At 33.1% G+C, this 27,669-nt stretch overlaps 3 protein-coding genes across 3 annotated transcripts in view; 2 read left to right on the top strand and 1 right to left on the bottom strand.

The window, feature by feature from the left end:
• The window catches only part of LOC117242789 (HIV Tat-specific factor 1 homolog), a 58,006-nt gene extending 42,973 nt beyond the window's left edge, over nucleotides 1-15,033 (bottom strand). The window contains exons 1-3 of the mRNA XM_033509714.1: nucleotides 14,866-15,033; nucleotides 13,910-14,268; nucleotides 13,451-13,807 (exon numbers count right to left, since the gene is read on the bottom strand). Of these exons, the coding sequence (XP_033365605.1) occupies nucleotides 13,451-13,807; nucleotides 13,910-14,206 (654 nt within the window). The 5' untranslated portion in view covers nucleotides 14,207-14,268; nucleotides 14,866-15,033. The remainder of the gene's footprint in view (nucleotides 1-13,450; nucleotides 13,808-13,909; nucleotides 14,269-14,865) is intronic.
• LOC117242790 lies at nucleotides 3,654-12,261 on the top strand. The gene is made up of 5 exons (XM_033509715.1): nucleotides 3,654-4,014; nucleotides 9,988-10,263; nucleotides 10,464-10,700; nucleotides 10,875-11,073; nucleotides 11,467-12,261. Exons 1-5 carry the CDS (start codon nucleotides 3,978-3,980, stop codon nucleotides 11,693-11,695), a joined length of 978 nt encoding a protein of 325 aa, XP_033365606.1. The 5' UTR covers nucleotides 3,654-3,977; the 3' UTR covers nucleotides 11,696-12,261.
• A 1,095-nt stretch (nucleotides 15,034-16,128) lies between the features above and the next one.
• LOC117242813 (X-linked retinitis pigmentosa GTPase regulator) lies at nucleotides 16,129-27,625 on the top strand. The gene is made up of 11 exons (XM_033509767.1): nucleotides 16,129-16,498; nucleotides 21,072-21,197; nucleotides 23,092-23,184; nucleotides 23,380-23,442; nucleotides 23,744-24,067; nucleotides 24,481-24,633; nucleotides 24,819-24,983; nucleotides 25,178-25,299; nucleotides 25,392-25,478; nucleotides 25,797-26,895; nucleotides 27,088-27,625. The coding sequence occupies exons 1-11, from the start codon at nucleotides 16,468-16,470 to the stop codon at nucleotides 27,213-27,215; spliced, it is 2,391 nt and encodes a 796-aa protein (XP_033365658.1). The 5' UTR covers nucleotides 16,129-16,467; the 3' UTR covers nucleotides 27,216-27,625.
• Nucleotides 27,626-27,669: the final 44 nt, after the last annotated feature.

Below are 27,669 nucleotides of genomic sequence, written 5' to 3'. Positions count from 1 at the left end.
ACATTGCGTTTATTAAAAAAAAAAAAAAACAGTGAAAATAGTTACTGCACAAAACGCGAACAAAGTTTACACTTCCTTCATTTATTTTTCACGTTCGCTGACGTATACTCGTAAAAATAAACACCGCCTTTATTTTCAACAGAACAACGATCAGTTGAAACCCTACCTTATTTTGCAATTCAGAAGATCAATAGCCGCCCCGTATTCAGAACTTAAACACGTATTCCAATTTTCTGGAAGCTAGTCTTCTCTTATTCCAACCTACGTAACAACCACTTTCGTAAAACTGATTAAACTCGCAAGTTTCTCGTGATACCGAGCTACTGGTCCCGTAGCCCTTATTCCCTTTATTCATTTTATACTTCCTTCATCCTCCGTCCCAATATTTTCGGATTCGGAAAGATCGAGAGACTTCGAGGAATAGTAAAATGTAAACGTTTTCTGGGAGATGCTTAACTCTTTAATCGCCAACGTTGCATAAAGATAATAACGCGGTTGCAATATTTTTCAGTCAATTCATCGAATTTCGTTTCTGTGACTACGATAAAAAATCTCCAAGGATTCGTTTCATATCTGTTTCTATCGTCGATCATTACGTTTCGTGGAAAATATTTGGTTTATTATAAACGAGGAATAAATTTCGAGAACGATGGTGTTCGAAAAATATGAAAGCTGCTGTTTTATTCAGCCGAAAAGTTGGTTGAAAGCATGCCAAGAAGTTACCAAACTATCGCTAATGGAGAAGAGATTGAACCTACTATGAAAATGATATTAGCTTTTTTTATACGTATATACTTCAGAACTACATGTTTTACACGATGAATTAATTTTCGTAGAGAGATATTACATCAACGATCTTACAAATACAATCAACTTGTATAATCGTCTGAAATTGATTTACTATTTACTCTTTAAATCGATTACTGTCAGACTGAATTCCGTTGGTATTTTATCTTATTTGGACATTTTCGGTGACTGATCTTGCTACTGATCTGCATTTGATATCTCGCTCGTTCTAATTTCTATCGATATAACAGAGATAATTACATAGTACAAATATTTATTTATTTATTTATTTACATAGTACAAATATTTATATATGATACAAATATTTCAGTGAGGTTGCAGTTTTATAAATAATTGGCATTCTTTAAACAGAAAAATTTTGGAAGATATTTGTAACGTATCATATTTGCTCTATTTTTTAATTTATAGAATTCTCGAATGTGGCTTCCAAACTACTCATATATTAAATTGCATTACTATCGAATAAATTTAAATGAAAGTATAAAATTCAGCAAAATCCAGTAGGTTCATAAACTCTTAATAACTAAAGAGAGCCAGAATTGTACAAAAAAATGTTCAATATTTCGGTTATAAAATGAAGTTCCCAAAGAAAATGATTATTTGAATGCATTGTAATTTAATGCACGAAACAAACTTTTGTTAGCTGGGATATAAGTATGTCACGTTTCAAATTGTATTCGCGAAGAGTCCTCGAATTTTTCACACGCTGCAGCATAAAAAAAGAAGAGAAAGGCAGGTACCACGCCTTTCAGACACGCAGTAGAAATGATCGGAACTCGTTCTCTCATTTTTCAGACGGAACAATACGCTAATTATAGATATGAATCTTCAAGGAAAAGCAACGTCTGTTCGACGGAAAACGTGTGACAAATTTTCGATGATACGTTTTAGCGGCGAGGTCTACGAGAGCTCGAAAGAAACTGTTCTTCATCCCAATTAGAGAAGGGTTCAGAAACATGGATACTTTGTCGGCTGTTACCGTTCAGTTCGTTTACTCTATGAGAATATTAATGACTCGACGATGGTATTCATACATGCACGGTATGTGATGTAACTTCTCTTTCGTATATACTTTCGTAAATAACTCGATAAATAAATGCAATCAATACGTCGATAGTAACAAATATATCAATGGGTTAAAAACAAATGAAAAATCTAAAGAACTAAAAAAGATGTGTATACGAATCGTTATTGCAAATACTGTGATGTAATTTTTATATATTTCGATTAAATTCATCCTTCCTAGTAGCAGAATATTTCTTCTTTCCGGATTTTATCACACGGGCTCTGAATCAGCGTGGGTCCGAGTCGTCGAACCGAAACTCGTAGCTGAAAAATCGCCAGAAACGACGACGCGTTGGAATGCCCCTGTCCAGTGCAGATCGATCTCTTTTTAACCACGTCGCGCGTCGCTTCGAAAAAGGCAGTGCATCCCTTGACGAGTTCATTTGCATAAAAAAATAAGCACAACCATGATGTATCGTTTTGTTTTTCTCTTATTCCTTGTATGGTATATCGTATTATTAATATAATTCTATACAACGGCAGATTGCCGTGACAATGTATTGCAGTGTTTGCGATTACTTACCGATAAAGAGAAATTTGACGCATAACTTTTTAAAAGATAATCATTTTTTAGCAGCCTGATAAAGAAATCGACTGAGATAAAAATGTCCGATCGCGACACTTGTTAGTGATATTTTAATGAAAATACTACAAGTATGCGACTTTATTTAAAAATTAAGAAGAATAATTAACTTTATCGATGTACAATTTAAATAGTTAATTTAAATATTAATTTTTCAAAACTTATTTCTAGAAAATTTTCCAGGAAACTACGGATTAGATATAACAATTAAATTATAATTCAATTACATAAATTCAATTAACTATAATATTATAATATAATTGTCTCGTTATATAAACACAATACAAATAAATCGTCGTACATACTAGTGACTTTATTATAAAAAAAGAAAAAGATCAGAAACAAAATATTCTGATGGAAGTAATTTTTCTTCCTCGTCTAAATCTTTTTACACGATCAGGAAAATGTCTAGCAAAGTCATAAATAATTCCCGATCCCTCGTATTCGTTTCCTTTCGACTAAAACTTTAAAGCACGATTCATTACGCGTATTCCCGAATGCGTTTACATATTGGATTTATTACAAGGAACCAACATTAAAGTTTTTTAATCCTTCAAATCCCAATTTATCACCCAAAAAACACCTAAACATATTTACTTTATGAGGGAAAAAGTGTTTGGAAAAATTGTGATAGCAACAGCGAAAAATCATTCTTTATCTGAACGAAACGTTATATATATATTTATTTATTTATTAATATATATATATATATATTAAGTATTATATTTAAGTATTATATTTATAGATTTGTAGATTTCTGATTTTAAGGGCAGTTTACTTAAAAAGATAAGCGGCACTGCTTTAATTAAACCACTGAATAGAAATAGACCAAAGAACTGAGATACTTATGAACGTTGCTGTAACTAGACCAAAATATCACACTCGCATTCAAGCCAGAGATCTCATTCCCAAATCGTTCGAGGATAGATAAATCTCAATGGAATGGCAAAGGGAGAGAGGAGCGCGTGGTTCGATTTTTAAAGAGTCGAATACAGGAGAAGTTCCTTAAGTGTCGAATATCATTGCTATGGGGATAGAGGACCCGATGCGTTTGACGAACGAAACGAAACGAACGTACAACTAGCCAGGAGAGGAACCTGAAAAATGCCAGGAGATCGAGAAAGTATGCGGCACACGGGGGAAGCGCGAGTTCGTATCGAAAGCTCGCCTCGTACCTTGACGTCGAGCGGAATGGAAGCGGCGGCTTCAGTCGCTCGCGAACTTCCACCGTGAAAGCTTCTCCCCGTGTGTTCGTCCGCTTCTGATCAGTGTCTCAGACACAGAGAAATCGAGAACGCGCCAACACAGAAAAAAAAGATTAGAATTATCGTGATCGAGAATCGTTTAGGTCGTGAATTTTTATGAAAATTTCGTTCGAATTGACAAAGACATCAAGTGGATCTTGATGAGTGAATCAATGTGTAACTTGTAAACGAGGATGAGGACGACTCTGTTTGCACCGTTTTGCTTGTTCATCGACGAATTCGGCGAATAAATCAACGACAGAGAGCAGGTGGAAACCATGCGGAGGTGTTTGCTTCTGGTTCTTTGTGCCGCAGGTAATGAGTTTCGCCAATGAATCGACCGATTTTAATTCAACGCCTGTGATTTACGCGAGAAATATCAAGTGAAAGGAGACTAAACAGATTGACGAGGGAAGAAATACATTTTTTCCACCTTCGGTTTAGTTTCAATTGTATTTCATTCCGGTAGAAATGTCTATCTCAATGTTGCTTATGAGTGAAAAGCGTGAACGTTTATCAAAAAACTTATGCACACACGCGGGCTTTTCTCTTAGAAATAAATTTACGGAGTGCGTTTACGAGTCGTCGTCGTGAAAGCTTTCTGCGACTGGATCCTTTGAGGAAAGCTTTAGAGAACAAACCATGAGAGGAATAGAATTAATTATCAAATTGCAAGGTAAAGCGAAATACGAAAGAAAGGTTCCTCTGTGTTTATAGAGCTAGTATAAACATAAAAGAGATCGCTGGATAAAACGAACATGATAATTATATATGTCGATACTCGTTTAACACACCTATCGAAAAAATTCCATTAAAACGGCACATTCGCCTTTAGCATTGAAATAAATAAAATAAAATAAAACTTCGTTTAATGGAATAAGAATAAAAAATGAAACAATAAAAACATATAACGCTCAGATACCACTATAAATTAAATTAAAAAGCCGTATAGTACCGATATATCGAATCGAGAAAGAGAGAAGAAGCGTATCTTAAGAAAGATTTCGAAAATAGAGAATAACGAAAACATTGTAAATAACTTCATTCACTATTGTAGAAGCTGGCCATTTATTTATAACTTAGATCATTCACCTCAAGAATTTTGTTGACACGTACGAATAGAAACAACTCCACTGCACGGTGAGAAACGAGTGCCGGTTCGGTCCATCCTATTTTTCTTCCACCACGGAAGATTAAAAATTTATAACATGGGACGTTCCCTTACAGTACATTTCCTCCTTTTCTATTTTCTACTATTTTCTCCCTAGAACTCGTATAAAGAAAGGAGAAAAAAAATATGTGGAAACGTTGCCAACGTCGGACATTGATACGAGCATAATGAAACGTTATAACAGAACGATTTACAAACTTCAACTGATGCAATATGCAAGTCATTAAATGCAAAAGGATGTATCTACCAAATGCAAATATCGATTGGTTACGCACTTGTGAGTACGAAAAAATTCATTACTAATGGCGCCTTTAAGCGAAACTAGGCGACTCGATAACGCTACTCGAGATTTCTATCTTTCTTACCTACTATTATCCGAAGAACTCGACATAACAAAGAAGAAGCGACGATACAATCAATGTCACGATGCACACCATTTAATACCAGAGGATAGACAAATATGCACGTTCGTGATTAGATTTTTTTTTCTCGCTTTAAACTACATAATAATAACAATTAATAATTAACTTCTACGTATAAGATTAGGAAAATTAAATTTCGATTAAATATCTTTTCAAAACAAAATCTTTAACTTTTCTAAATGACACCGTATCGACATATTATATTGATAAGTATTAAAAATAAGTTTCAATATGCAATCTATATTTATCTTCGAAATCTTTAATGAAAATAGAAATATTCATATTTAAGATGTAAGGTAAATAATAAGGTGAATAGTTGAAGCTAAAATATTAAATTCTTTATCGTTATGTAATGTAATGTAGGGCTAATAAAAATAAGGCCACATATACCATTGAATACCTAGATGCCCGAAGTGAATAGATCGGCCATCTATTTTTGTTAGAGAGTACACGAATCTTTAGTCAGAAGACCACACACAACGGTATTAAATCACACCGCAAATGTGTCGCAAAACTAGAATAACCATAAGAAAGTGTTCACTGCCAAAACTGCAGAATAATGGATTACGTAAGTATCGGTTTTTCACCACCTTTTATTCGATCTAGTTAACTTGGATCGAATTAACTTTGAACGGATTAAATACACGAACGCGGTTATTATTGGAGATATCTGTACAAGATCAATGAATTAATACCAGTGATAAAATAAGTATAAATTTTATCATTAATAACATCAATATTCGCCATGATCTTCTATAAACATATAACGAAACCATTTTTATTTTTGTGCTTAATGGAAAGAACCAAATCCCAAAAAAATACTTACATAAGTGAATTATATGCAGTGTTAGCAAGTTATAATGATTATACGTTTCATCTACTAGTAATGACTTTAAACATGACGAATACAATCCCCAACTATATTTCATAAAAATAGTCTTTTTACTAAAGTATGCCATGAAAGAAAGATTATATACATGATTGATACTAGATTATTAAATTATAATTACACCAGTTAATCTAAACGTCTGTTATTTTAAAGACTAGCAAAAGAGATACATACACGAGACACTTGTTGATCGGCCGTAGTGAAACAAATCGACCGCTGTAGCTAAAATATACAAGCAATATGAAACAATTACGCAGAGCACATGTAAAGTTAGCCTTGTGCTAGATGTAACTCGTCAATGAAAGAAAAAATTGTGGACACACGTGTTATCCATGAGTACAACATACGCATCGATGAACATGATTCTTACGTAGATAAAGGTACAGCTTATGTACGTGCTGATTAAAAGTTCAGACGCAATTATGACTGAATAACAGTTATAGACGTTCGTATTAATTATCAATGTTCATGACATAACACGATGATATCAAAGTCCGGCGTATAGTATTTAATTACACCTTGTTAAATGGCGGATTTCTAGAAACATAGTCTCAGTATCTATCGTTCGTTTAAGTACAAGCACATTTTCAAAGTCAGTCACCGATTTGGGTTAAAGCAAGTTTGCATCGCATGGCTCTGCTGATATGCGAATATTGACAATAGATAAAACAGCTGACATATATACGTGCTATGTGGTTGTATAATTTCGATAATACTCGTTTAAGATAATGTTAGCCTAGTAAATTTTTCGAGTCATGTATAAAGATCAAGTATAACCATCTTTTCATTTTCCTCACGTTTTGATTTTAATTTTCGTCACGTTTTGCAACGACCAAGTATGTAATTAAAGTTAAATTTGATTTCCCAATTAACAGAGAACTGTTTTTGTCATATGTATGATCTCTCTCACGGATTTACAGATTAAATATGAACAATTAGCCGAATAATTTACTCGCTATTCAAACTAATCAGATGATCTCATCCTTAAATAATTAATCAGATTTAAGAAACGAAAATATTGGAAACCTTAACAAAAGGAGCCACTTCTATAGTCCGTTACGTCATCACATACCTCGACAAGATTATGAACCTTGGTAGCTGTTCCTCTCAAATATTTGTAATCGTTACATTAGACACGTCGAATTAACAAGGATTTTACACGTGAAAGATTCATTCGCATTCATAAAATTTCCAAATTTCAATCAAGTTCCATTCGGACTGCTTTGACATCGCTCGAATTAAATCCTGAACAAATCTCTTTCATCTTCAACATTTATGTATAAAAATGAAAGATATCTAATTGGTAGAGGAATGGAATCTTAAAAACTCGAAATTTGCTATCAATCAGAAACGTATGACTAAAAAGATGCAAACGTTCGTTTCGATTATATCGACCATTAATTTGTCATAATACAACTCGGATAAAATGAAAAGTTGTTCGCAATATCTGCTGAAAGGCGGATTTACATTCAATGCGTGTCCTGGGTATACAGAAATATCGGTGAAGCTACATCCGACGCAATTGCGAATGAATACGTGAAAAGATAAAGCTGCAACATTACCGCGGCTGTTTGTCGTTTATGGTTTCCAGCCGGAGAAACAAGCAAACAAAATGTGCTCAACAAACCAAACGTGTTCAGCGGATGGAAACTTTTCCCCGTATAATTCGTGTTCCTACAAACGTTCCCTAAAGTGATAATTTATAGTTGAATATGTTATTCCTACAGAATTAGAAATTACAGAAATTGCGATACATTATCCAAGGTGATTGCAAATATGGTACGTGTAAGGGTAATATTACCTATTACTTGGAAAATAAATAACGTGACGTTGCAACTTCAAAAAAATCCCAAACGATTGGTAGATTGCAAATTTTTATGCAAACTAGTATCATTATTGGTACTCATGGAAACAGAACATCTATAAAACATCTACGTTACAGTCAGACGTGAAAGGAATAAGTCTCAAAAAAGAATAAAACTGTCCATAGAACAAGTTTTTCAATGGTCGTAAACCGCGGAAGAATTCTACGAGAATAGCTGGTGCATGATTTAATTAGAGTGCTGCAGTTTGAATTCATGAAAACAACTCGATCAACCAGTAACCTATTTCGTCGTGTTAACGTACTCCCGGAGTTCTTCCATGATAATAAACCAAAGAGGAAGATGCACAGTGTAATTGGCACTTCGCATTTCTACCCTGATAATTCCCATGTATGGACGTAATAGCAATGCATCGCATAATTTTCTCGGATGATATCATTCACACTTCGCAGGCCGGACAACATCAAACGCATCCAACTAGGTTAGGAATACTTAGTAATACACGGAAGTTTAACTGATGTTTGATACTTGAGCACGGACGGCGTAAGAACCTTTAGAAGAAAACTTTCAAACTTGCATCTTTAAAGTACATATAATGGCTATTTCCTTCTATAAAAAGTTATCGTTATAAACATCTTTAACGTAAAATGATTCTTTAAGCAAAAATTGAAACGAAAAATTACGCATATAAATAACAAGTCTGTTTTATTTTTCTCAAATTCGAGAAATTTTTTAATGATTGAAAAATACGATTCGATCGAAAATGTTAAAGAGAACGCAGTGAGATTAACACATTCCCTGCGGAATTCGGTCGTAATCGACTTATGTCTATCATCGGTGTAAATTATAGTGTCATATATATCTCTTAAGATAGATTGTCACAGCTATTAATAAATACCAAAGACTATTAACCTTTTTAGCTGTAGCAGTCGTTATATCACGTGTATTCAATTTCACACGGTAATTAGCTATATCTAAACCACCGACAAATAAGCTTCTCCGCGTTTTTGCTATCAAACAGCAATACAAATAATCTTTTGCAATTATCGTACCATACATATATCGACATCCTTCGACATGCTTCGTCTTATAATTGAAAGAAAGAGCAGAGACTTAAAAACAAGCTTAAAATTAAAATTGGAAAAATGGATTTTTTAAACAATTTCCTAATCGGTATCTGTATAAACGAGGACATTATTATACAGCAATCATTATCACCTTGTTTGTGTAACAAATCTCAATTTTATAACCAGTCATGTCCTTTTAGAACGTCACGATCACTAAATTATTTTCATATATGTAATGTATATAACTCCATCTGTATAATTGTGCCTATTCATGCGTAAAAACGGTTTACATAATCGTTAAATTACGCTCAAGGACAAGAGATAGGTATTAAGGATCCGCGACTAAACTGCGTCTGACGTTTTATTCGATTTTCTGCAATTGTTTCCATAAAAGGACAGAGCCACGAGAGACGAAAGAAATTATTGCACGGGGAAGAGAACGGCCGTAACACTGAACTACTTAGTCCCGCCGCATATTACAGCATGCAATCGTATGACGTAATGAATTTGCTATCGCACATTCCTACCTACGTTAAAACCGTGGATATCAATTTTTACCGACGGATAAAACGTACATAAATGTAAGGTATTCGTTTAATACTCGTCACATGCAAAGAAGATGCACCGGGAGAGAAATTTATGTGAACAGTGTGTAGGCGAAACTGTTGAACTGTTGTGTCGTCCCCAAGGATTTCCTTGAACGAGAAATATTCTCGAGATAGAATATGCCATTGCCATTCTACGGAATATGCGAAATTCTCAGCTACAGATGATACGAGAAAAGATAAAATTACGAGAATACTATTTAAATGTTTGAAAATGATTTCTTTTTTCTTCCGTGTTAAAGAGAATATGATAAATGAGATAAGATAATGAAGGCTAGCTAATTATTCTTTACGACTTCATTGTTTTACAGGCATATCAGCAGTAGTGGCACAGCCGTACAATAACAGTATCAATCCAGCAGCCACGAACAGGCTCAGAGTCGGCCGACAAAATGAAATCATAAGGCGGTACATGTGCCCTATAGGATTCTTCCGATTGAAAAGATATTGCTATTACTTAAGCGGAGGTACGGCACCTTGGAGAGAGGCCTATTTTCATTGCAAAGATAGAAACGCTACTCTAGCGATTCTCGATAGAAATGGTAAAGATCGAATGCTAAGGAAATACTTGTCGAGCGATCAATTCAGTAAGTAAAACTCGTCTTACAATACAATATTTAATAATAAAAATAAAAAAAGACATATTACCTAATAGATACTTTTCAAACCACTCGTATTATACAATCATAAAATTATATTTACAATCATAAAAAGATACAAAATATATGATCTTAAATTTGGATGAAATTGGTTAAATATCTAAACTGGTTGAAATATTATATCCCAGCGAAATTAGAGAGATGGATCGGTGGAATATACAATTGGCAGCAAATGGCTTGGGAATGGGGAGTGACCGGGGAGAAAGTGGTGTTCCAAAATTTTGGTTTACCTCAATCTAACCACTCTAAACAACAATATGCATGGCACTGCATCACGATCGATCCCACGTTAAGGTATAAATGGAGCCCACGAAGTTGCGTCGAACGAAAACACTACGTGTGCGAAGTACCAGCTGGACGTATAGGTGACATTCTACTTTCTTGACGCTCGTTTCTAGCTCAAATACTACTTAAACCATCATTCGTCAAGACATTCGTCTTAAAACTAACAAAATTTACACATACAAGAATCATACGATTGTTGAACCTTTTAGCGATTAAGTGGACATCTATAATTAGATACTTTGTTTAAATTATAGTTAGAAGACGTAAAAAAACGATAGATCCCTACGCACCGCAAAACCAAAGATTGAAACCTCGAAAGAAGAGCAAGAAGTATTCGAAAGAACAGAAGAAATCAAACAGGCAGAATAAGAAACGAAGTGGATGGAGAAAGAAGCACGCGGAACAATATTCAGATTGGGCACATGGTGTGAATGTAGGTTCAAGGCCACCTAGGTAAGTTCTTTTACCTATAAAGTAATAGTAAGTTGTGAAATATACCGTTTGCCAATAGTATACTATTTTGTACATAGAAGACAAGTGGTTTCTCTTAAAGACCGTTACGTTGCCCGGAAAATTCATAGTAAAATTCGAAAAAAATTTGAACGCTATGTATTTTCATAGAATTAACATTTTATTAAATGTATATATCGGTATTTTTATGCATATATCAAACCGTTTGGTATTTGGTATCTGTTCCCACACAAATCCACATTTGAAAATCTAATCTTCAATGTATCAATAAATATATCAATGATCAATGAGAGATCAATGATGTGATCAATGTATCGTAACCATATTGTAGCATAATAGTACATTCGTAATTGTAAACTAAAATTCTAATTGCAGCGTTAAAGGATTATATCCGAGAACAAGAATGCGACATCACTCGAACAGAACTCAACTGAATTACCCACAAGTGGCACAGATGTTGCCTCAAGGACGAGAATACAGTGCATTCGCACCTGATATGCCCAGTAACGGTCCACAAAGTCTAACAGCCATAAACAACATTTTGCCACAAATCCCGAGCAAGATGAACAACCTAGCGAGCGAAGAAGTTATTTTAAAGCCATAAACAAAGCGCTATTTATTTTAACTCTTTATTTGGTTGCTTTAATCATCGATCATTATTCTTCTAAAAGATCATTTTGTATCTATGTTTCACACACTTTCTTCCATTCTGCATTTTGCTAGAAATTGAATTAATCGAGGCTTTCATTCAGCCAAATAAAGAGTTATAATTTTCGTTTCGTTTCGTTTCGAATTTGTGGATGATGAAGTTATTTAGGCGCTACTAAAGTCGAGCATAGACTGAGATATAATTTATTCGGCTCAAAACAGTCTCTTCTTATGTTCCTCTCTTTCTAAATAGACGTTAGATTCTTGAAGATGTACTTGTCTAGTTAATAACGTTACCTCGAATCGGTAGAGTAATAACTTCAATGTTCGTGTATCGCGTACGATGTGTGTTCAGATTTCATTTTGTATTTTTTTATTTAATTAATCTGCATGAAACGCGGATCGTCCATTAGCGAACTATATTTGCAATGTTAGTTTTTGCTTGTCGCTAAGTATTACGGCATTCGAAGGCATTTATACGAAGAAACAAATTATAAAATGCAAAACTACAATGAAATAAAAGATAGAATTATCTAATTGCAAATGTACTTTTTAAAAATTTGTTTTATTTAAAATAATAACTCGTTGTAGAAAAACTATTCATTCACTTTGTTTTAATTTATTTTTTATTATTAAAAAATGATTCTTACAGAAATAAGTCCTAAAATATTTCTTGGATGAATGCCTTCGGTTTATTGTAGCACGAGAAAGCAATTTAAAACAATGGATTTATTTTTCGCGCTAACTAAATGTTTAAAACCATAGTGCAATCATAGCAGCAGATAATATATCACAAATAGTCAAACTGCTTAAATATCGATAATTGTATGTTGACTATACCTAAATTTTCAAGCATACGTGTATCACTACCAATGGATAATGCACTGACTGCATATCAATGTTACTCAAAAAATATCAGAAAAAAATATATATGCATATAATATTTGATGTTTATCTAGAACGCATTATTTAGTATATGTTATCAGTATATATCGATATAAATTTCCCAAGACTTTTATTTTTTATGCTTTAATTTAATGATATTGTATATACATATAAGTACCGTTAGAATAAAACCTTTTTACGGCCGGAACGTTTCAGGATTTATAAGTTGATAAAAAAGATTATACGTTTAATTATAAGCTAAGTGATTCGAGAAATATTGTGTGATGTACTTAAACATTTATATTTACGTACATTACATTCTTATTTACATATTAATCTGTATTTGTACAATGTTACTTCAAAATTAAAAAACCCATTCGCCATTAAGTTGCATAATACTTGAAACTCCACGATTAATTCGTGAAGAATTAAGTTTTGTTTACAAAATACCCAAATTATTGAAACATATCTTCTACATTTAACATGATGTACATTACGTCAATAAAAATTCTATGTCAAATCATCACTATGAAATTTAATTTTTAGCCTAAAGTGTGATAGTAAACAAACTTTTTTTAGATAATTTAGATAATTAATTAAGAAAAAATTTATACTTTTATAAAAAGAGTTCCGTGATATTCAACATATTACACGTTTCATAGTAGACATATATCTTACTAACTTTTTGTTAAAATAAATATTTTCATAATTGTGCAAAGTAATTATTTTTAAGAATTTAATCAGTAGTAATATTATCATTACTCCAAGTCCAATGAAATTATTTATAAAACAGCTGACAACAAAAACCAGATAAATAATCACTTACCTTTATGTAGATACAGAGAGCATCGCCCTTTGGTTGACCATTTGTATCCTTATATAACTTGATCTTGTCCTTTCCCTTTTCATCTCGTGCTATGAGACCACATTTGTTGAAAAGCTTTGTGAGTTCATCCATGGTAATGTCTAATGGTAGGCCAGACACGTAAATAGCAGTATTATGGGCTTCGTCTACTTCGAACCAGGTTGGCGGCTCATGTGCTTTTCTTTTGGCTTCCATCTTCTTTTTCTCTTTATCGATCTTTACTTGTGCTTGAGATTGTTGCACAGTATTTGTTTCTACTTTACTCGCATCTGTAAACCCATAACTCATTTGATATCTTGCCATGAAATCTTCATCCACCTGAAAAATAATTATTTGAAAATATTTTAATGATAATACATTATGGGCTATATAAATAACAAAAAGTTTATTGAAAGATCTTTAATGAAAAACACACCTCACCTTTGGGAACCAGGCATTTTTTTCCTTGTCCCAAAAGTACACACTGCCGTCATTAGGATCTGTATATGTATGAGTATCATTTTCAAAGCCAAATACTCCTTCTTGTGCCCTAACTTCATTATCATCAGAAGCTTTTGTCTTTGTTTCTTCTGTATCTTTTACCATCCATTCATTCTTATCTCGGTCAAATCTATATGTAACATTAGTTGTAGGATCTTTATATATATAAGATTGCCCATCGAATTTATAATGTTTCATAGAATCTTCAGCCTTCTCTGTATCTTTACAATCAGCCATTTTATGTTAATAATATTTCATTTGATGAAAAATCCAATAAAATTCAGCATAAAATTTAAAACCTGTAACAGAAAATTATGAAAACATATTAATTATGATAATGATGCTATCTTAATTGCATATAAAATTTATTAGCTATTATCAGTTTGTTAATATAAATAGCATGAATAAATAACAGCAACCTGTTGATAAACAACATTCATTTATTTGATAGAGGTTTAAATCACATACTAATGCTTTGTATTTGGTAATTGCTAAGGCAATTAACATAACCTTTCAACTTATCGTACTTTGTATTTATCATAAAGTATCATTAACAAAAAATTATAAAAATAACAAAACAAATTTATACAAAATGTTAAAGTAAAATTTACTAAGATAAAGATTGATAAAACAAAAACGACATAATATAGATTAAATAATTACAAGCGTATACAGGTTACATAAACATTATCGAAATACAATCGAATTTAACGTTACGATACACAACTTGTATCTATAACATGTACGTACTAAGTAAAACGCATTTATATAAATTTTCAAATAATAACGGTACAATTTCCCTCGATATATGAAATAGTTACGTCAAAGTGCACAAATATTTTGATGTAGGTTAGATATCTATCATATACAGGAATCGATAGCACTATCAAACATACCGTTTGAAATTATGTTAGTTCTTCACAATAATTCTAACGTAGGTAACGTCTACTCTTATCAAAAAATATAACTTTTTTTAAAAAGAAACGAATTGTAAATTCTTGAACTTGACAGCAACACACTATTCAACATGCGCTGATACCTGTTCGCGATACTAATGCGCTCTACATGAAATTGTAGAATATTCTATCACGTACATTTGTGCCGATAAAGCGTACTGTAATCAATTTTATTTATTTTAACGCTTATTTCTTTTATTAAATATTTATTTTAACATTTAATATCTTATCTATACTTTTAACTTTGAGCGATTTAATAAAATAATTATTACAGAATTATTAATAACAGATATTATTTAACAGAATAGGTTAATTACTAGATATTTACATTTTGTTTAAAAACTACCAAAATTATTTTTCTGAATATTCAAATATTGGCATTTTTAATTTTTGGAGTTATAAACTTCTTATGGATTTATTCTTTTGGATAATTTTGTAATAAACGTAACACATTACATAAATTTGTTGCATTTGTTTCAGAGAACATAAATTACTAACAAGTAATTATATATTTATTTTCCAAAAATTGTATGATACTTTTTATTTAAAATACCATATTTGAATGTAATACGCCAAATATAATACCTGTATAACTTGATAACGTAAAATTCAATTTCTCACTTTCAGTTTATTCTTTCGTGTATCTTTACCGGAAATAGTAGTACCACTACTTTAATCCTATTCTTCATTTGAAACAGTGACGTAACCAGAAGTCTTTCTTGGGTGGAGGCGAAATGTGTAAAAGTATAGTATATCTCTGAACCTGCTTTTTCAAGATTTAAAATTTGCTTGTAATTTACACTTTAATATCTCTATCTGATACTATAGGCTAAATAATTCAATTCACGTTAATTATATAATCGATAAGTTTTTGAAAAAGTGTCATAATATTTTTATATTTTATTCTCTCGCAGGAATGGGCAGAGAAGCGATCGCTCCTATCATCCCCCTCTGGATCCGTCACTTACTCGAAACAAACATTTTCAATCCGGAAGCCGGCAAAAAAGCGCGTAACAATAAATGCAATTCAAATTCTCAACAACAATATATTGTACATTCATTCATTTGACGCTTTAAGCATCCCTCATCCAACGCCAATTACGTTACCAGAATCAAATTCGCCTCTTCATTCTTTCCAAAACCGCCTATCTCGTTATTGCTATAAAGTTCAATATAACCAAGAAGAAAAAAACATTGAAATAAAACATTCTTGACATAAAAAAAATAAAGCGTTCATGAGCGAATGTCACGAGTGCATTGGTGCAACCGTGCATTGAATATTAAATGACATTCGTCGATGAAAGTGGTGACACGCGAAGGAACGCGAAGACAACGGCGACGCGTACAGCTATTAATTTCCACGAGAAAACACACCACTAGCGAACGATCGCTCCCATTCTTAACGTTGGAACACGTCCGGCGTGGTTGCCATTAGAAATTGATTTCCAGTTGCCAGGCAACGTTCAGTTTAAGTTGCCACCATGATAGCCATGCTTGACCGGCAGTTAGTCGGCTGCAAGTTTCGCCGCACAACGTTCAAGCATGGGCCTGACGGATCTAGAAACGATACCTGGTAAAACGTTCAACGAAATTGCACACAGCACGCATGATTTGATGCACCTGCCACTCGATACCCACGCAATCGACATTCATCTTACTTAAGAGCACCTTTTTTTCTCAAACAGGTTGCCTGATGCCGTGCCGATTTGCCGGCAAATTAATGAAAATATATATGTACGATGAACTTGAAAGGAAATAGTGGATTTTATAATTCGAGCTGTTTTCGAACTATCTTCGAATCTTTGTTTCATAAAACGGAATCGAATTTGATTTAAAATATTTGCAAAATAACATTCACTTCTCGCGAAATGCTTTTGCAAGATATTATTTACTAAAATAATGTTTTGAATTTCCTTATCAACTTCTATCAACTTTTAATAATAGATAACATTTTATAAATTAAAACAGAACATTGTTAAACATTTGCTTTATTTTTAACAATGCTAGTCTTTTATTAATCGAATAAGTTAAGTGCATTATTTTTAATTAATAAAACAATGTCTAGACAAAGAGAAATGGAAGCGTTTGTTTCGTAAGACGTAGCAGAGAAATATGTAGTTAGTGCACTTAAATGTTCAATATATTAAAACATAAAACTACGCGGAACCGTTATACATAAATATAACACAATTCCTTGTCACTTTTGCGGAAATGAGGGCTGCCATCTGCGTACCGAGCAAATTATTCTTCGGCACGATTGAGCTATAAAATTGCACTTAATCGTGCGAAACTAACTGAACGAGTTGTTACATGGTGAAAAGAGGTTGAAGATATTTAAGTCTTTCAAGATATTTTCAATTGTATGACCTGTAAAATAGTACGTACTTTGAATATTTATTTGGCTTTGAAGTAATATTATTATTTTATTATTTCCATTGTGATATTAGAAAAATTTTTTATCACAATAGCTCGTTTCAATTTTTATATTTTTATATTATCTTCATTATATTTCTGCTTGTTCGTTTTACACTCCGACCAGTTTGACATAATTATATGTATGATTTATCTATTTCAATATTAATTTCGTTCTTTAATTGTGTCTATTCGTATATAAGATGTTACTTATTTAAGAAAATAAAACATTTGATAAATTATAAGAAACTTTTCATGAAAGTTAATCTACCAACTCATGATGTATAAGAAACGATTTCATTCGTGTCACGATGCATTGTATCGAAAAATCGAAATTGGCACGTATTGATTCGATCCTATATCTCGATGTGTACGAATACGTTCACTAACAATTTTATATTTCGTTTTCTAAAACTTCAAACTATCAATGAAAACAAAACCTTTAAAATTTAATCGAAACAAGAGTAAAATATTGCCCCGTGGATTAAATTTTACATTTCTCATTGTTAACAAATGATTTTTCTGACCTTCTTTTCTGAAATACCTACGATATTAAAAGATCTCCTACGTTGAAATTTAAGCCCAGAACACGATATAAAAGGTTCAAATAAAAAATTAAACTTCTCAAATAAGGATCGACCATTTTAGCTCCGACCGCAGTAGAATCTAAAAAAAGAATCCCTTTTTCCCGTGCTAGTTCCAGCAAATAGAAAATCCTATGCATAGCTTCCTATGTCTTTAGTTTGTAGCTGCCGATCTTAGTATTTTAATTATAGCAAATTCACCACGCTTTGCAATAGAGAGTATTTACTACGCTTTACATAGAAGATCTATTGCTGTCATAGAGCGTCATCCTTTCTCGTTTCGGATAGGAAAATTCCAACGCGATGCAAACAAAGCGGCTCAATGATAAACAACATTGTTAACGCATCGCAATTATTCACATTGGAAATGCATAAGCAAAAGTAAAACCAGATTAACCGGTTGCGGCATGGTGAATTAAATATTGTAATTGATCCGATTCGTGGACGCGTATATTTTGATCCGTTTTCATTGCTGCTAAACCATGCATCCTCAGGTTAACGACCTGACACAATACCAGTGGCTAGAAAATGAGCGCATCGATGATATCGGCACAGCGAATTTACCATCTCGCATGTCGCGTTTCGAAATAGGAACGCGTTCTACATAGAATAATAATTTTAACCACATTGCATTTTATGGTACATTTTGTACGTTATGTTTCCAGTCATTCGTAGTTCCGTGAAAATATTGTGGGGTGCAACCATTAAGAAGGTGGAGGAGTTGAACGTGACCTGAAATGTTCAACGTCGTCTGAATTTTAGACGTGGTAATGAATGGAAGATTCAAAGACGCGTAGAAAGGAATGGCATATAGAAGTATTATTTTTTAGTTTCCAGATGGCAGATAAGACAATTTGGCTAAGTAACAAACGATTCTTAGTCTATCGATAAATATTTGTTCGCTTGATATTTAAATTTACTCAAGAGATTAAACGTAATCCTTAAAAAGTCTATTCCAATCCAATCCCATTGAATGACAAAGAATAATATCGGTTACCACGATTCTTGACCAGTCTAGTATCACTTTCTACTTAAAAAAAAGCCTCGTTTCGTGAGCATTCTTTTATATTTATATCGTGAAATATAAACAGATGCATAACTCGATCTTTACACATAAAATAAAGCTCCTCTCCTAGAAATATCGTCATTATCGACCTTACACATCACTTAATATCTACGTCAAGTTCTTCCCATTCTTTTGAAATCTCTTCGATACGTGTAAACTTTTGTTAGCTGGACTCTGAAAATGTTGCTTGATATCATAATTGTCGATTAAAGTCAACGTAGCTAAAGAACAACACGTATTTCTCGTATGAAAGATAGATGCTCGATGCATTATGCAAAAGACGACGTTTGAACTTTTGATAAGAAGAACATAAACGTAAACTCCGTGAACGATTTATACCGAGTTGCTGCATCATTGACCTTTACAGGCAAGAAATGAAAATTATTATTCGCTCGTTCCTTGGCTGGCCAATCAACATTGGTGATACCGCCGTTTCATCTATCAAATAGATTTTGCTAAGCATTCATTTTCAACTAGTATTTTCGTATAAGTATAATTCAGTATAATTCGATAACAACTGGAATTTTCTCACTCCCTTCGTTTATAGCAGCCACGACCAGTCGAGGGCAATCGGAAAAATTCATTCGCTTCGAGGCATGATTGTAATTCTTAGTGACCGTTGTACGACCATGAATGGAACGTAAAATTCTTGCTTCTAAAGCTGTCATTTCCATTCCTTTTACTCTACACCCATCTTGGCGCATTACGACAATGTAACTACGTTTTATGCGCCGAAGCTTATTGTAGCAATTATCTTTGGAATTTATATTTTTATTGCACGTAGTTAAACAACAAAAGAAGAATTTAACGGTTCCCATTTTGTTAAAAATTTACAGTTTAAAACAAATTATACTTATTTTATCTCGAACACAACATTTATAAAAGTAGTATCGTATCCAATTAACAAGATATTTCAGTCATCAAAATTTGTCACGCTTCAAATACTTCAAAATCCGTACTAGACCGACTCTTCACTAAACATACTCAACTCTATTTCCTTGAAGATGAAAATAGAAAAATTTTATCCTACTTTTCCGACTTATTTTCGCGCGTACAATAATCTCCTGCCGATTATTTAATCCTATCGAGTCCAGAATTAGCCACGCTCAAGTACGTTTGATAAATGTTTAAATTCGATTTTCCCAAGAACTAAGCCTAGAGTGAAAAAATTTCATACTATATCTTTTTCTTATTTTTCCACAAGGAATCGCGTCATGCCCGCTTTTACGTGTTATTCGGTTGGACCCTGTACACTGAAACTTCCACAATGTCTTTCATTATTTTCATCACCATAATATCGATCTTCTTACTGTAACTGCTAATTCGTAAATAAACCCGAAGACAAACACGATACTCGTTAGCATCCTTAGTATTCAATTGGAAGTATTATATATGAAAGCACAATTTTCTTCCAAACGAATGAATAACTTCGTTACCGTTCTTCGTTTCATGAGAAAACTCCGGTGTCTAAATCCCTTTGACCTCACGTGCGCGCAACGCTTGATCTTCCAGATTAAGACTGGCCGAACGTAGATCTTTTCTTAGATTTGAGTAAAAAATCTTTAGATACTTGTAAAGCAATAATGATTCCTTTATCAGATTAAAACAATCGATTATCTACAAACGTTAAGTCTTTGAATTTCAAATGAGTTTACGTACGTCATTTCTCTGAAGGAGTCGTCATATTTATAACAAGCAATTTTAAGAATAAAATCATCATACGTTACACGCGTGTGTCTACAGTCTACCGTGTTAATGCAAATTTATCTGACTTTGTTCTTGGCCGTACGATTTTTCCACCTCGACCGTTTCGTGCCAGACGTAAAAAGGAAAGTGGCGATTCGTCCTCTGATATCGCGCTATCGCGTTAACCTCCTTAAATAAATCATTGGAGATTTAGCACGTCGGTGTTTTTTCGTTAACGAATATTCCAAACGGCAAGATGATAGATACGCTAAACGTAAACCTAGAGAAAAGTAAATAGGTAGCTATCTATCGCGAACAAGAAATTTGGAAAGAACGGTTCGCATATTATTTGGTATAAACTTGCTTTTGATTTGAAAACCCTTTACATGATTTTTTAGAAACAGGAGCAGTATTTACAATTGGACGAAGTAGATTTGCGGACAACGTTGCATCGCATTTTTTCATACGCAGGGATCCGGTGCTCTCTATTACTTGCGGAGATGAACATTCTGCTGTTATATGTCGTAAGTTAAACATTTTTTCTTGCAGGATCTTTTTCAGTTATCGATGCTAATAGAGTAAAAATGTCAATATTAAGTTATTTTTACAAACCTTTTTATAGATCATTATTATTTACTATTATTTTTTTATTTGTAATAATATATATTACCATATAAGTATTTCCACTGAATGAATCCATTAAAAGAAAGGACAAAAGTGAAAAATATTTGATCCTAACTTCATGAAACACCAAGTCGCAGAATTTTGTATGTTGCAGATAAATATTTATCGATTGCATAAATCTTTATCGGTACTGCAATATTAAACGTTAATTGATCCGCGCTATTTTCCATGGGAAAGTAATTACATACTTTGTTAGAAGTAAACGACAGTGATACAACAAACGCGAAGAAACTTTGGAAATTGCTCAATAAGCAGAAATAGTGAATCATAAAAGAAGTTACGCTTTAATCGATTTTATAAACTCGACCATTACTATACTTTGTTTTATATCTATGACAAACTATGTACTTTCTTTCTCTTCGATCTTCTTCTTCAGCTATACCCATATACTTGTTTGATCCATTTTTTTTTTCTCTATTTCATATCTCTATAAAAGTTTTCACAGAACGTATCAAACGTGAGCGAATGTCTTACGCGCTACTCTATCGATCTGGACACGACCGCTCTTGATTTTAATGGAAATCAATAGATGAGCTCGTGAATGACTGTACACGTTTCAATGACACTAATGTTGCACGTGGACATACTTTATGTATTATCCTGTTACGTATTTTTAATGTAACATCTTTACTAAAATATTCTATCGATTGAAGGGCTTTCTCAAAAAACGGACCTCTATAAAGTATAGTATTTTCTAGTCAAATAGTTGAATCGTATATATAACTCTTGTTTTCTATACTGTAAGAATATTTCGCCATCCTTGAACTATTCGTATCGTCGTTTCGCAAAGAAAAAAGAAGTAATTAAAATAGCAGCGTATTTTTATTCTATGACGATATTTACTGGTTTATTTTAACATCTCGCATGCTAGTCCACTTTCATTACGCGTCTTACTTGCGTCATGATACTATCACGATTAATACACATCAAAGATACTATAAATTACTATTTACTATTAACAACAACGTATAATACAATTATATGGATCGTTTTTTTTCTTCCATATTAAATTAATATTTTAATTTTTATTTCGGACTTGTGCTTTCGTGACTTACCTTATTATACCTTCTCTTGCTCTCCAAACATTTTTTGCAAATTTTAAGATCACCTGTCTTATCGAGCTTCGATCGCAGACCGAATTTTTCAGAATAAATTAAAAATTTATTTCGAATAAAGAGTTTATATTACAAACTTCTCGCGAATATTTTACAAGGTAAAATATTGATCTAACAAGTTTGGTATAAAATTCTCAGGATCGAAACTATCATGATTTACAGCTTCTGTAACATGGTTCGTAAAGAAGGTAGTGTCGACCTACGCTTATACGGGGATAGCCACTGTCCAGTAAATCGATATAGCCACGCAATGCTCTGGCACGTAACATACCTATACGAACGAAGTCGACATACTGCTATTATCAACAGTTCCAGTTAATCGTGAAATTATCTAAGCACGTAAACTCTGCTGTTTCAAATATTAATACCTGGGTTTTTCGATGAAATACTTTTTCGGCAAAGTCCCTAATAACAAATCGTTCAATTTTCATTTTTTAAATTAGCGATTTGAAATTTGGTTGATTCGTTATAAAAAAAAAATCTGTCTATTTATTGTAGATAGAAAGATTAGAGCGATTGTTTATCGTAGATGAGATAATTCGTAAACAAAAAAGACCAGAGATATTATTACTGTGAAGCAATACGTATGAAACCAAAAGTTCTACCTCGTTGATTTTAGAAACCGGTAGACTCTTCGTCTTCGGAAGCAATGATTGGGGTCAACTTGGTCTCGGTCATAAAAATCATATCAGCAAGCCATCCTGTGTAAAAGGTCCGTACCGTTCGTTGTTTTAAATATTTAAAATTCATTTATATATTTTTGTAAAAAAACATTAGCTTTTCAAATTCCATAACTGAGATTTCTATAGCTTCTGTAACTTTGCGACCATCCGATTCGAAAAACAAAAATGATATCAATCATTTCAATTTATCATAAATTTTCATAATACAACCTATTAATTTTTAGCTCTGAAGCCGGAAAGGGTCACTCACGTTGCATGCGGACGAGCACACACGCTAATTTGCACAGGTAAGGCATTGTTGACATTTATGCCAGTACAGATACCAAAAACCTTCTAAATATACGTAGGCACATTGGTTACGGTGTGTAATCACATTTATAACGTTGCGTGTTCGAAACTTCTCTACCGCTTCTCAGTCATTCAACTTTTAACTTATAAGTATCTTCTCTCTTTCTTTGTTCCTTGATAGCGTTTACCTTTCGTGTGAAGCGATCATTATCTAGTGACGATCTAATAATAATAGTAACCTATCAAACACCTCCAACTTGAAGTATTCAAAGGAAAGGAAAGCAACTCACGATGTTTCAGGATCGCAGAAGATTTTTGCGTGTGGCAGCGATCAAGAAGGACAACTTGGTCGAGGAATTTCCGCAATAGGCGATTCCGTAAATACTCCTGTATTGGTGTATGATTCGGGACTATCAGGATCAAAGATCGTCCAAATTGCTGCTGGTTCCCATCATTCTCTCGCACTTACCAGCGATGGTGGTGTTTTCGCATGGGGTAGCAACCTCGAGGGCCAATTGGGACTTCCAGATGTATCTGGCTTGGTGAACAAACCGACCAAAGTACATATTCCTGAACCTGTTAAACAAATTAGCGCCGGATATTATCATTCCACGTTTCTGACAGGTAACTCGTTAATTGAAAACATCGGAGAATTGTTAAAAAGAAAGAACGAACCACGTTGATGTATATTTTTTCATATTGATTTTTAACTAAAATTGTAATTCTCATGAGATATAAAAATAATTAATTGACATTATGATATGAAAATGGTTAATTTGTTTTTCATAAATATATAAAAAGATATTTCAAGATATCGTCGAGCATTTTCCGATTTGTATTAAGATAAATTTAATTGCGCAAACTATGAATTATAGTGTTTAGTATTGCACGAGTAGAAAATATTAATTTCAATATTGATATCTATATTGCAACAATTATTAGTAATTTCTTATGTTATAAAATAACATTATAAAAGTGAATGTAGCGCGTGTCACTGCGTTAACAAATTTTCTTCGAATTTCAAACGGTATTTTCAGAAAGTGGTCTCGTTTACGTGTGTGGTGAGTCAGAAAGTGGGAAATTGGGGATCGATGCCAGCTTTTCTACACAGGTCGCGCCTAAACAGATGCAATTACCGAGTCCTGCTGTACATGTCGCGTGTGGTGGTCATCACACCGTCATTCTAGCTGGTATAATATATGTACATACATAAACTCCAATCTTCACAAATTAGATTACGCTAAATGATAACAGTAATTCGTAAAAATCACATTAAATTTTACTACCAATTTTATCCCAGATCTCGCATGCTTGCCCTACAAATTTTGAATAGAAAGAGCATTCTCCTGATCTATCGTGTTTTACTGCTTTTCAGAAAATGGGAATTTATATTGCACCGGAAGTAATTCGAGCGGTCAGCTTGGTCTAGGAACTAATTTGTCGGAACTTCATATACCGAAACTTCTTCCACGTGGCATGCTTCGAAATGAAACAATTACTCGAATATCTTGCGGGGAAAGTCACACCGCTGTTGTTACTGGTAAGTTTTATTACAATTTCTACCGATTATTCTCGCCATCTCATTCTCTATTTTTTATTTTTCGTAGAAAATTAATACAAATTTTTAAAAAATTGCTATTTATTAAAATATCTATAATATATCGATAAATACGAGAGATACGTCAAACAAAGGTTATTATGCCTCGTTTCTATAACATTAGTTTTTCGTGGCAGAATCTGGAAAACTGTATACGTGTGGCGACGGAAGGCACGGAAAATTAGGATTGGAGGAGAACGAGAACAACGTCCATGAACTGACTTTCGTTCAAAGATACAAGGAGCTCTTCGTTTCGGATGTAATTACATTTATCTGCATGTTTAATTATTCCTCGTATGTATAATCCATATAAGATTTAATAAAATACGGATAATTTTTAAATTTGCGAAGGTTGCGTGTGGTGGCTGCCACACGATCTTAGTCGGTCAAAGACGTGACACGAATAATCGCTCGCAAAAAGAAGACAACTCGCAAACGGTAATTACAATTCGCTTCATTAATTAATTTATACGATTCCTATAATTCTATGATTATTAATTAAAAAAATTTTCTCGTGATTACTACGACAATTTGAAGAAAAAAATTCTACAACCTGTCAAAGATAGAATTGTACCTGAACCTGCTGCAGTCCACTGATTTATATGCATATCTCAATCTTAGTTTTGTTTCAATAAGTAAAAGGAATGTTTTAAAAGAAAATTCCATTGACACATAAACTTGACACATATTTAATATAATAGAAAGGATTAACTCTCAGAAAAAATAAATCAACATATGAATTCTTTTACGTTCTAGGAACACATTCAAAAAAGAAATTCATTGCCACCATTAAAGCTTCCCGTAAACAGGCTGCAAAGTGAGACTCATGACGAAAATGTTAATGAAATAATCAAAGATAGGTTGAATGAAGGAAATAATATTACGGAATCTGTAACAAATGCACAGGAAGCTATGGAAACATCTATGGAAACAATCGAAGAAAACATAAAAAATAAGGTAGATGATGTCACGAATAACGTTATAGATTCCATGAATAATATCGAAAAATCAGATAGTCCTCAAAATAGTCCTGAAAAATCTACGAATGACAAGCCAGAAGAAATATCATCGAATGCTGTGTCTAACGAAGAAAACGTTGAAATGACATCGAAAGAAATGTCAGCTAATATAGGCGAATCCGAAGAATCGAAACTAGAAAACGAAAATTCAGTACTAAAGAAGGAGGAAGAAGAATCAACGATGAAGACACACGTTAAAAGCGAAAACGTTCAAAAAGACAAGAGATCTGAATCAATGGATAAAGAGGAAAATAACGAAGGAAACAATAACGAAACGATCACAGAAGCTACGATAAATAATATGGGAAACAAAGATGAAATTACTATTGAAAATGGTAATACGGAAAATAAAGATGAAACAGATGGTAAACGAAAGAATAGTGAAGATGTTAAGACAGAACCAATGGAAGAGTCGATGGAACCAAGCAATGGCGATGATACTAAACTAGAGACGAGTCCTGAGAAACAAACGTCTCCCTCGGATTCCACGCCACCGCCAAAACCACCGAGATTAAAATCTACAAATGAAAATTCTTCCACCGACAATGAGAAAACATCGTCGATGGAAAGAGAAAATGAAATAAAGACGGAAGATACTCCAGAAAAGAAACCAGAAGCAATTGAAGGAAATGAGTCGGAGAAAAAAAAGGGATCAGGGTCGATGAAATCCACGAGGAGTAGCGGGAGTATTAAGTCCACAAGGTCGAGAGTGAACATGGAAGACACGATAGAGATCGACGAACAAACCGACAAAGCTAAAATTATTGAAGAAGAAAAAATGAATAACGATAATGTTCAGGACGATGCTGATGTGCAATCGCCGCCTCCAAGAACTGGTAAGCGGTATAAAGTAATCAGAAAATGATAAAAAGATTTATCTAAAAAATGAAAAAGCTACAATAAAATAGACATAAAATATCTACGTATATTTCGAATAATGCCATTTATTTGTTACGTTTTTAATGAATTTCCGATATTGTGTCAATATTAAATTTACATTACATTACTTTTTTTGCTTTGTGTTAAAGGTAAAATGTCGAAGATATTTAAAAGTAAGAAGCCACAAGCAACAGAGAACGGTACGAAGACAACTGGCATTGCGAATCAAAAATCCAAAGTATGTATAGCGCTATGTTTATACATATTTTTAATATAACATTTTCCAACAAATTTCTTTCATTTTCAGTCGAAAACGTGTATTATCCTATGATTAAGATGTCTTCAAGGATGTATTATATTTCATTGTATTTTTTACAATACGTGTATGACGAACGTGAAATTGGGACCAAGTGAAGTGATACTAAAAAATGATTTTATTTGCGATCAGAGATAACATTCTTTTCCATTGTTCATAGGAGAAACTCTCGTATAATGGGGCAGTATAATTTTTAATCGTTTCTTTCACTTTTTACCAAATAATTCCATGTAATAAAGACGACGATGTAAAGGATGAAAAATGTACTTACGATTAGAAACATAACATCGAAATCTATTATTCCTAGAAGCGTAGAAGAGTATTATTAGAAGTAAAAAAATCTAATCAAAAATAATTATGGCGACGGAAAATGAATTTACGCAAAATAATGTTTTTTTCAAATATTTTGATATTA

The sequence above is a fragment of the Bombus vosnesenskii genome, unplaced genomic scaffold (genome assembly GCF_011952255.1).
Source record: "Bombus vosnesenskii isolate JDL3184/JDL3185 unplaced genomic scaffold, Bvos_JDL3184-5_v1.1 scf7180000016279, whole genome shotgun sequence".
NCBI lineage: Eukaryota > Metazoa > Arthropoda > Insecta > Hymenoptera > Apidae > Bombus > Bombus vosnesenskii.
Note: the sequence above shows the minus strand (reverse complement) of the source record. Positions and strands in the feature narration are given on the sequence as shown.

Coding starts and splice junctions, on each gene's coding strand:
- LOC117242813 (XM_033509767.1), top strand. CDS start 16,468: ATGGGCCTGACGGATCTAGAAACGATACCTG. Junction 23,443..23,743: donor ACACACGCTAATTTGCACAG/GTAAGGCATTGT, acceptor ACGATGTTTCAG/GATCGCAGAAGATTTTTGCG. Junction 24,634..24,818: donor TCACACCGTCATTCTAGCTG/GTATAATATATG, acceptor ACTGCTTTTCAG/AAAATGGGAATTTATATTGC.
- LOC117242790 (XM_033509715.1), top strand. CDS start 3,978: ATGCGGAGGTGTTTGCTTCTGGTTCTTTGTGCCGCAG. Junction 10,701..10,874: donor AGTACCAGCTGGACGTATAG/GTGACATTCTAC, acceptor TTTAAATTATAG/TTAGAAGACGTAAAAAAACG. Junction 11,074..11,466: donor GTAGGTTCAAGGCCACCTAG/GTAAGTTCTTTT, acceptor TTCTAATTGCAG/CGTTAAAGGATTATATCCGA.